Source organism: Podarcis vaucheri (assembly GCF_965113315.1).
Source record: "Podarcis vaucheri genome assembly, chromosome: 13".
NCBI classification, from domain to species: domain Eukaryota; kingdom Metazoa; phylum Chordata; class Lepidosauria; order Squamata; family Lacertidae; genus Podarcis; species Podarcis vaucheri.
Genome location: NC_138751.1, coordinates 35112364 through 35123332, shown reverse-complemented (window position 1 = coordinate 35123332; position 10969 = coordinate 35112364). Strand labels below are relative to the sequence as shown.

General features: G+C 46.0%; 1 protein-coding gene across 1 annotated transcript; it reads left to right on the top strand.

Moving 5' to 3' along the window:
- The first annotated feature begins 337 nt into the window (after positions 1-337).
- SNF8 (SNF8 subunit of ESCRT-II) lies at positions 338-10687 on the top strand. Its single transcript, XM_082194537.1, has 8 exons — positions 338-463; positions 3375-3425; positions 5265-5403; positions 6010-6114; positions 7200-7272; positions 8366-8507; positions 9406-9480; positions 9977-10687. Exons 1-8 carry the CDS (start codon positions 410-412, stop codon positions 10112-10114), a joined length of 777 nt encoding a protein of 258 aa, XP_082050663.1. The 5' UTR covers positions 338-409; the 3' UTR covers positions 10115-10687.
- Positions 10688-10969: the final 282 nt, after the last annotated feature.

Here is a 10969-nt window from a genome sequence, read left to right as displayed (position 1 = left end):
TGGAAGGAATTTTTTATTTTGTTTCTCATTTGTGAATTGGCGTCTCTAATTATTGGGGACATTTCAGCACCAGATGGGAGGGGGAAATGCCCCCACCCCGCAAAAAAAACAAACCCACCCCGCATTCTCCCAGAATAAAGGTGGCAACCCTACCCCTGTCCCCCCCCCCCCGGCCGCCCGGCCGCCCGCCCGCCCGCCCGCAGCCCTCCGGGACTCCCTGGGCGAGCTCTCTAGTGGGAAGGCAGAAGCACCGACCCAAAAGAAGCTTCCTTCCTGTCGCGCACTGATGACGTGGAGGTTTCTCTAATATGCTTAATACCGCCCTCCCCCCCCCCCCGCCCTCCAAATCCACTCCCTTTCCACCATCTCCGTAAAGAGGCTCGAGCCCGGACGCCGCTCGCTGGCAGCAATGCACCGCCGGGGAGTCGGGGCCGGCGCCATCGCCAAGAAGAAGCTGGCCGAGGTCAGGCTTCTTTTTCCTCTTCCTCCTCCTTCCTCCTCCTCCAGCTGGTCTTCCTTTCATTCCCGTCCTGCTCGCTTGCTGTCTTCCCCCCACCGCCAGCCCAGCCTTTGTAGGAGGGGAAGGGGCTGCAGATTGCGCCTCTTGCCACTCCCTGGGAAGCTCTTTCGCCCTTACCAGTGTCGGATTTACCAATAATAATAATAATCATAAATTTTTATTTATACTCCGCCCTCCCGAGCCAAGACCGGGCTCAGGGCGGCTAACAACCAATAATAAAAACAAGTTGATTAAAATACAATGTAAAGATTAAGATACAACATTAAAACAATTAGGCAGCAATCTCATCTACTGAGGAGAACGGAAAAAGAAAAAGGGGGAGGGAATCAAACATATTCTGAGCCAAAGGCCAGGTGGAACAACTCTATATAAGCTAAACAAGCTATAGCTTAGGGCCCCACTCTCTTGGGGCCCCCCAAAAAATTGAAGGGAAAACACACACACCTGTATGTGCATTTCCAAAATATAAAACAGGAGTCAGCAAACTTTTTCAGCAAACTGTCCCTCAGACCTTGTGGGGGGCCGGACTATTTTTTTTTTTTGGAGGGGGGATGAATAAATTTTTATGCCCCACAAATAACCCAGAGATGCATTTTAAATAAAAGGGCACATTCTACTCATGTAAAAACACACTCCCCAGCCGTTTGCAGGCCGGATTGAGAAGGCGATTGGGCCGGATCCGGCCCCTGGGCCTTAGTTTGCCTACCCATGATATAAGATAAAAAAAACAAATAAAATAAAGCCTACATACAGCAACAGTGTTTGGTGTTGTGTAGGCTCCTATGATGTAAATGTGTTTCTAAAGGAACTTTTGTTATTGCCACATGCCAATGTGTTTGCATTATTAAGTTTGTTATGCATGAAAAATCATTTTACGCTAGAGCTTAATAATTATTTCACTATTAATATACTTCTTAATTGTATTTCAACAATTACTTTGATAAAATACATATTTTGTTACGTGCAAATGGTTTTAGATACCTATGAGGTCCATAAATTACCATATAGCATATATTCAACACAAAAAACAGCGACAGTTTGTTGTTGACAAAGGACAGCTGGACATATAAAGGGCTCCATTACCTTCAGTAGCTCAGGGCCTCATCTAACCTAAATCCAGCCCTGCTTCAACCCCAGACTGGATGAGGGGTGGTGGTGGTGGAGAAACGCACTTTGCATGTGCTCAGAGACATTTTTCTTCAGTCCCATTGCCCATTATGGTATCCTGCAGCTGGCAGGGATCACCCCAGGCATTTGCTGCTGCTGCTTCTCTCGATCCGCACCTCTCGCCTAAACTAGGGCTGTCTGGTTTCTTAAAATCCCTTGCTGGAATTTGCCTCCTTTGCACTTTAGTCTGATGAGACAAGAAGAGAAGAAGAATCTTTATTTGCGTCAGCCACTAGCCATAGCAATAAAATAAAATGTACCGAAGATACGTGTCCCCGCTTCAGGAGAATGATGAAGCAGGGATGGGAGACTTGTGGCCATGGGCGTAGCCGAGGGGATGCAGGGGGGCAACTGCTCCTCCAACAAAATAATCAAAAGCAATACAAATTTGAGGTTCTGCCCTCCCCTCCCCTAACAAAAGCCTGCCCCCTCTAACAGAAATCCATGCTTGTGACCCTCGGGATGTTGTTGGACTGTATGTCTCATTGGCAGCAGCAAATGCTCCAATGATGGGAATTGTAGTCCAACGTCATGTGGTGGGTCACAGGTTTTCCCTCTGCTCCTGTAAGGTAAGCATTATCCTCCATTTTGCAGATGTGGAGACTGAGGCCAGGAGAGAGTGGTTTGCCTCAGGCCACCTTGTGTGTGGAAGAAGGGAGACTGAAACTTCCTGGTTCGTAGCTCAGTCTCTTAGCAACTAAGCTACACCAGCTCTTGACAACTTGTGCAGTAGTTATTTGTGGGTTCGACTTGAGGCTAATGGAGCATCCCTTCCAACATTTATCCGATGAAAATAGGGACATCGTATTCAATAATTGTAAGAATAATTAATAAGAATATTTTTTACACCCCCCACCCATCTGACTGGGTTGCCCCAGCCACTCTGGGCTGCTTCCAACATATATAAAAACATAATAAAACCTTAAAAACTTCCTTATACAGGCCTGCCTTCAGATTTCTTCTGAAGGTTGTGTAGTTACTTACTGTATTTCCTTGACATCTGATGGGAGGGCATTCCAGAGGGCAGGTGTCACTCCCAAGAAGGCCCTCTGCTTGGTTCTCTGTAACTTCATTTTTCACAGTGAGGGAACCACCAGAAGGCCCTCGGAGCTGGACCTCTGTCTCTGGGCTGAACGATGGGCGTGGAGACGTTCCTTCAGATTTGCAGGGCCGAGATGGTTAAAGGCTTTAAAGGTCAGCACCAACACTTTGAATTGCGCTCAGAAACAATTTGAATTGTGCTCTTAGGAAGCTGTGTAAACGTAGGCAGAAAGGCAGCTTGCTGGCCTTCAAGAGAAGGGAGAGTTGCACTGCTTTGGGGCTGCAACTTAAGACAGCCGAGTCTTGGGTGCTTGCCAAACAGTCCTGTGGACAGGGTATTCTCATAAGTGTATAAGATGAGTATACTGGATCAGGCCAATGCCCCATCTAGTCCACCATCCTGTTCTTACAATGACCAACCAGAGCCTGTGCAAAGCCTGCAAGCAGGGCATGAACGCAACAGCGCTCTGCCCAGCCACAATTTCCAGCAACTGGCATTTAGAGGCATCCTTCCTCTGACAGTGGAAGGAGAACGTAGCCATTGTGTCTTCCATAATGATGTTTAAGAATCAGAGATGCATATCCAGGAGGGGGAAATGCCTTATATATCACTGTGTGTCTTATCACCTCTTTTTTTCCTTTGTAGGCCAAATACAAGGAACGTGGAACAGTTTTGGCTGAAGACCAATTAGTCCAGGTGAGATGAGGAAACACCAAGGTGTTGTGGTTATTATTATTATTATTTTATTATATATAATTTTTATTAAATTTTCTGTTTTACAATTTAGAATATTCGTTTAGACAACCTTAAGATATCAATGACTTCCTTTCTTCTCTTCCCATGGTTCATTTTGCATAGCATAAAATCCCTGCATATTTTATATAAACTAAACCATTCAGTATTCCATTGTTACTTCCATCAAAACTTATTTACACTGTTGAATTTATCTTAATGCTGCCAACGTTTTCAAGTGTACACAATTATCCCCCATATATTCAGTAAACATTTTCCGATCTTCTTTAAACGAGCGTTTTTCTCGTTCTCTTATTCTGTAAGTTAGATCCGCAAGCTGCACATATTCAAACAGTTTAAGTTGCCATTCTTCTTTGGTTGGGAACTCTCTTGTTTTCCGTTTTTGGGCTAACAAAACATGGGCCGCCGTAATGGCTTCCATATGAATGACCTTTTTTGACACCTGGGAATTTCCATTTGAATTACCCCAACAAAAATGACTCTGGGTTTTTTTTTTGGAAAGGTGCTTTAAAACATTTTTTTCAGTTCATTTTAAATTATTTCCTAATACTCTTTTACCCTTTTACAAGTCCACCACGGATGAAAGAATGTTCCCTCGTCCTCGTTATGTCTACAGAGATGTAATGAGGAAACACCAAGGTCTGATCTTAGCGTTAAAAGGTGGGCCTCTGCAAAATGTGTGAATCTGAAAAGCTCTTGTACGAGCCTAGGCACATTATCAAGCTGTGGTTCCCATTGTCACAGGGTGTTGCACTGATCAGGGGGAACCAACAGCTTGGGGAAATGAATAGAAAAGCACATACCATATTTTTCGCTCCATAAGGCGCACTGGACCATAAGGCGCACCTAGTTTTTAGAGGGGGAAATCAAGAAAAAAAATCTTATTTCCCCCCCCCAGCCCCAAAGAGCAGCGGACAGGGCTGGATTCCCCCCCCAGCCCCAAAGAGCAAAGAAGCCAAGACAGTGAGTGGGTTCCCTCTCGCTCGCTGTCTCCAGCGGAGAGGCTGCGTGCGGCTATGGGAGAAGCCAAGACAGTGATGGATCCCGCTCTCTGTCTTGGCTTCCTCTTTAGCCGTGCGCAACCTCTCCAGCTGGGAGAGGCTGCGCCCGGCTAAAGAAACCATAGCTGCGCGCAGCCTCTCTCGGCTGGAGGGGCTGCGTGCGGCTATGGCAATACCCCCACCTCCCGCAAAAGCCTACAGGAGCCGCGCACCCTTTAAGGAGCGCGCAGCTCCTGTGGGCTTTTCTACGAGGACGGCGAAGGGACTGACTGGCCGCATCAGTCCCTTCTCCCTCCTGGGGAAAAGCCCGCAAGAGCCGCGCGGAGCTTGTGTGTAGCTCTTGGGGACTTTTCCTGCCTGCCTTCCGCCTGCATTCGCTCCGTAAGACACACACACATTTCCCCTTACTTTTTAGGAGGGAATAAGTGTGCCTTATGGAGCAAAAAATACGATAAGTGATATGTCTGTGTTGATGGTATATGATAGTAATAATTTCTGGCTTCCCTATGATATACAGCAAGTTTTCACTAGTGGATGGGACACGGAGATGGATAATCCATTGGTTTAATCCCAACATTAGTCTTCAACCTATTAAGAAGACAGCGCTGGAGCAAAAAAGCTTTGCCATAAATCGTTTCTCTGTGGTAATGGCAACAGAGATTCGTCCCTTATGAAACATCAGTCCGTTCTAGGTCTCAGAGGTGTATTTCGAATTAGTAGCCTTTCAAAGCAGATCGTTTTAAATCTGTTTCTTCTTTCTATCCTCTGGCTTCGTTTACAGATGTCCAAGCAGCTGGATACATTTAAAACTAACCTTGAAGAGTTTGCCAGCAAACACAAGCAAGAGATCCGTAAAAACCCGCAGTTCAGAGTCCAGTTCCAGGACATGTGTGCAACGATTGGGGTTGATCCCCTAGCCTGTAAGAAATGGGGGAGGCAGGGATTTAGCGGGTGGGGAGAAGCAGGGCGAGGAAGGGTTTCTGCAGAATCTGATGGTTTGGTGCTTCAGTTCGATCTTCTGTGTTTCCGTTAAAAATAAAAAAAGGAGTGGCATTGTTTCTCAAATCAAAATCGAGTTATCGCAGTATAATGTAAGTTGTAAGCCCTCTGAGGAGGGATCATTTTATCCATGCTCTGCCTTCCCAAGCCATGTTGCTATTGGAAGTGGAGGGTGGGCCTGTCTATATCTCCTTATCCCCAACCTGTCTTTGCTCAGAGGCAAGTTAAATTTACAGTCAGTAAGAAGGAGAATTGGATGAGCGTAAAGAACTTTCCATGGACTTCTCACTGCCAAATGGAAAATGAAATGTTCCAAAAATCATGGATAGGGAAGGCAGAGAACAGGTCTTGTCCCCTTTGAATTCTGACACTCGCCAGACTCGGAAGTTCCTTTGCCTTTTTCTTTATTTTTTAAAAAAATCTAAACTTGCAAAATTGGGTCCTTGAGAGTCTAAAATAATAATAATGCAACGTTCTTTTTTTGTCTTTCATATATTCATATCCATATTTCATTCCCTCTTCCGCAGCTGGCAAAGGATTCTGGTCAGAAATGTTGGGTGTTGGAGATTTTTACTACGAGCTCGGCGTTCAGATTATTGAAGTCTGTCTAGCTCTAAAGCACAGAAATGGAGGTGAGGATAGCTTCCAATCTCTTACCTTCGCAGGGGTGTGTGTTTTTTTGCTGTTCTCTCTAATGCCTGCCTGCCACTCTCTGAATTGGTGGCTAGTATCTGTGAGCTTCCTGGCCATGCTAGTCCAGCCCCCTAGAAACATTAACACAACCCTGAGCGTCTCCACTCAGAAGTAAATCCCACTGAGTTCAGTGGGTCTTACTTCTTGGTAGTTATGCATAGAATTTCATGCGTCAGTAAGAGTAAGACTCTTACTATGGAGGAAGCCACATTGATCTCGGGGGGGGGGGGGCTATGGCTGTGCTGGCTGGGGCTGATGGGAATTGTAGTCCAAAATACCTGGAAAGTGTCAGGTTGGGGGGAAATAGTGTATAGGATTGCAACCTTTTATATATACAGTTGTACGTTGGAAGTCGAACAGAATCCATTCCGGAAGTCTGTTCGACTTCCAGAACGTTCATAAACCAAAGCGCGGCTTCCGATTGGCTGCTGGAAGCTCCTGCAGCCAATCGGAAGCCCCATCAGACATTCAGCTTCTAAAAATAGTTCACAAACCGGAACAGTCACTTCCAGGTTTGCTGACTTTGGGAGCCATAATGTTTGAGAACTAAGCTGTTCGAAAACCAAGGTACGACTCCGTGTGTGTGTGTGTAATTTTTATTGAATTTTCTGTTTTACAATTTGAAATACTCACTTTACATCCTTAAGATATCAATGACTTCCAGTCTTCTCTTTCCATGGTTCATTTTACATATCATAAATCCCTGCATGTTTTACAAAAACTATACCATTCAGTATTCCATTATTGCCTCCATCAAAACTTGTTTACACTGTTGAATTTATCTTAACGCTGCTGGCGTTTTCAGCTGTGCACAACTATTTCCCATATATTCAATAAACAATCTTCTTAAAACGTATGTTCTTCTCATTCTCTTATTCTATATGTTAAGTCTGCAAGTTGTGCATATTCTGTCAACTTAAGTATAGGATTGCAACCTTAGCCTGCTAACATATTGGGTTGGATTCAAATTCCTTGTATACGTGGCTGTGTGTTAACATGCTTCTTGCTTCCTCATTCCCACTAGGGCTGATAACACTGGAAGAACTTCACCAGCAAGTGCTCAAGGGGAGAGGAAAATTTGCGCAAGACGTCAGCCAGTAAGCCTTGTGTTGAGACTGCACCGCAGTGGGGGATGTAATATGTTTTGCATCATTTTGCAGAATTAGTTGTGGCTGCCGAAGGTGCCAATGTCTAGGGTGATGGAGCAGAGCTGCCAACTGAAAATAATTAAATCAGTTGTGCACATTGACAAGTGCATAAGTACTGTTTTTGGGGGACAGGGTGTGGGTGGGTATGGAGGATTCCCTGGTCTTGAATGGGGTAACGGTGCCCCTGAAGGACCAGGTGCGCAGCCTGGGTCTCATTTTGGACTCACAGCTGTCCATGGAGGCGCAGGTCAATTCTGTGTCCAGGGCAGCTGTCTACCAGCTTCATCTGGTACGCAGTCTACCAGCTGTCTACCAGCTTCATCTGGTACGCAGGCTGCCTGTGGACTGCCTTGCCAGAGTGGTGCATGCTCTGGTTATCTCCCGCTTGGACTACTGCAGTGCGCTCTATGTGGGGCTACCTTTGAAGGTGACCCGGAAACTGCAACAAATCCAGAATGCGGCAGTGAGACTGGTGACTGGGAGTGGCTGCCAAGACCACATCACACCCGTCCTGAAAGGACCTACATTGGCTCCCAGTACGTTTCCGGGCACAATTCAAAGTGTTGGTGCAAACCTGTTTAAGGGCTGCCTTCAGATGTCTTCTAAAAGTCAGATAGTTGTTTATTTCCTTGACATCTGATGGAAGGGCGTTTCACAGGGCAGGCGCCACTACCAAGAAGGCCCTCTGCCTGGTTCCCTGTAGCTTCACTTCTCGCAGTGAGGGAACCGCCAGAAGGCCCTTGGAGCTGGACCTCATTGTCTGGGCTGAACGATGGGAGTGGAGACGCTCCTTTAGGTATACAGGACTGAGGCCTTTTAGGGCTTTAAAGGTCAGCACCACGACTTTGAATTGTGCTCGGAAAGAAAAGAAAAGAAAACTCTGTTTCTCAGGTAACTCATTTCTGCACCCAGTGCTATGTTTTGTAGCTTTTCTGTGCTTCCACTGAATCACAGCATAATACACACCTTGTTGGACATGATTGAAGGTACTGATGCGCCGAAACTATCCTTTGCTCTGACTCTTCTTTCCCTGGCTCCTCAGAGATGACCTCATCCGGGCAATTAAGAAGTTGAAAGTTCTAGGAAACGGCTTTGGGATCCTTCCTGTTGGTGGGACCTACCTGATCCAGTCTGTGCCGGCTGAACTAAATATGGACCACACGGTTGTGATACAACTTGCTGAGGTACCCATGCCAAGTTGACTCAGTTTCTGCTATTATTCCAGGGGTTGATTAAGAGTTCTTGTCCTTGCCTATACAGTCCTACCTTGCAAGTTGAATGGAATCTGTTCTGGAAGTCCATTCAGCTTCCAAAATGTTCTAAAACCAAATCACGGCTTAGCTCCTGCAGCCAATCAGAAGCCACAGAAGCCCCATCAGATATTCGGGTTCCAAAAAGAACGTTCACAAACCAGAACAATCACTTCTGGGTTTGCGGCGTTCGGGAGACAAAACATCCGAGTTCCTGGGCATTTGGGATCCAAGATACAACTGTGTGTGTGTGTTTCATCGACATCCTTATGGTCACCCATAGTTCACAGGCCTCTGTTGGGAGACAGAATGGTGGGGGGAGCTCCACATTTCCTCCTTGGTCTCATCCCCTTCAGTCCAGTCCAGAGTCAGTGTGGTGTAGTGGTTAAGAGCAGTGGACTTGTAATCTGGTGAACCGGGTTCGCATCCCCGCTCTTCCACATGCAGCTGCTGGGTGACCTTGGGCTAGTCACACTTCTCTGAAGTCTCTCAGCCCCACTCACCTCACACAGAAAGGAGATTGTTAGCTGCTTTGAGACTCCTTCGGGTAGTGATAAAGCAGGATATCAAATTCAAACTCCTCCTCCTCCAGTTCCTGACAAACAGACATTGCTTCTTCCTAGTCAGAAGCCCTCCCTAAACTTCTTTTCCAACCCCCCATCCCGGGGGCATGATCCTGGGTCATTTTGCAGGTGTAATCTACCCCTGAAATCTTAAGTCCTCGCCTACAAGATGGTGTGCATTGAACGTCTCGTTGTTTTTAGTGTTGGCTGGGCTTTTCTGATCAGTGACCTTTTTTGAAATCGCCTCCTTTCTTTACTCTCCATTTCAGAAAAAGGGGTACGTGACCATCAGCGAGATCAAGTCGAGTTTGAAGTGGGAGGCGGAACGGGCGAAGCAAGTTTTGGTATGTAAACAACGAGTTACATTATAAAAAGAAAAGAGCGCCCACCTCTTGGCAGCTAGGAAAATGAAATAATTGCATTAGAAGTTGTGTAGGTTAGGCAAAAGTGCGTATCATTATACATGTTTGCTTGAAACTAAACGTTGCAGCATGGAGTCTTCTCTGTTGAGGATTCTAAGCTATCCATTCCATGAACCCTTCTGCAGATTTCTGTTTCTTCCCCAACAGTAAGTCAACATTCTGTGGCCACTGAGCATGCTCATTCCTCCCCTTGTTCTAGGGTTTCCCCCCTACAAAGCTCAGGGTTCCCCAAGCCGGCTGCTGGGAGAGTCCTGTTGCACTCAGTTCCCGCATCTGGTTGGCTACTGTGAGAACAGAATGTTGGACTAGATGGGCTTAGTTCTTCGTATGTTCTCCTGCTTGCATTGTGTCGGGGGGAAAGTGCAAAACCACTTGTGATAGCCCTCCTCTTCAAATAATAATCTCTGGCTTTTTACAGGATCACTTGCTGAAAGAGGGCATGGCGTGGCTTGATACCCAGGCGCCAGTGGAACCACAGTACTGGCTACCTGCCCTCTTCACAGAGCTTTACTCTCAGGAAATCACACCCGAAGAAGCGAAGGAAGCTTTGCCTTGACAGCCGAACAGGGGACTGATTTATCTGGACATTTTCCTTTAAATGGGATGACACTTTTTGCATTCACATGATAAAGCTGAGTCACATCGAATGCCTATATTCTCTCTCTCCTCCCGCCCCAAGTCTTTAGAAGAAAACGTCTGTGTTACCAAACACTGCCAAGCAGGTATATTTAACACTGATTTTGGTGCTTCTGCACGATGGAGAGACTAATTTCGTTAGCAAGCTGTTAGTCCTCATGACTGGAAAGGTGTGAATGTGGGTGTGTTTTTTCTCCTTGAAGACTTAGAAAGTGGAGAGGATTGGAGTCAATGTATGTGTTGTAAGCGTCTCTCCCTCCTTTCCCCCATTTCCTAATTACATCGTTGTATACTTGATTTAACTCTGTGTACACTGGTTGCCTTCCCTAGTAAGGGTTCCTTGTCTATCTCGCAATAAGGTGAGAGAACTCCATCTTTAAATGGCGAAACAGCCAAGATTCTATACTGTTCCTTACTGGGGCTTTGGGAAAGGGACCAAATAATTTTACTATTCTGTACATTCTCTCATGCCCCATTACAGTGTTGAAATCGTCCTCAGTTTGTGTTTCTTAAAAAGCCAGTTTCTAGTCCTGCGATGACAGGGCTTTAAAATTATTTGAATTATTGGAGTCTAGCAGCTCTAGATGTATTTTCAAATTCTGTCATCTCCACAACCGGGAAGACAAGAGGATGGGGACAGGAAGAGAATTGCTTGTACCTTTGTATAGTGAAATCTACTCACTTTTATTCTTTGCAAATGCAGCTCTGCACAAGCCTGGGGAGACCGACACGACTTCCCACCAGGCTCCCTAGGCTTGCGGATAGCAGCCTGTTC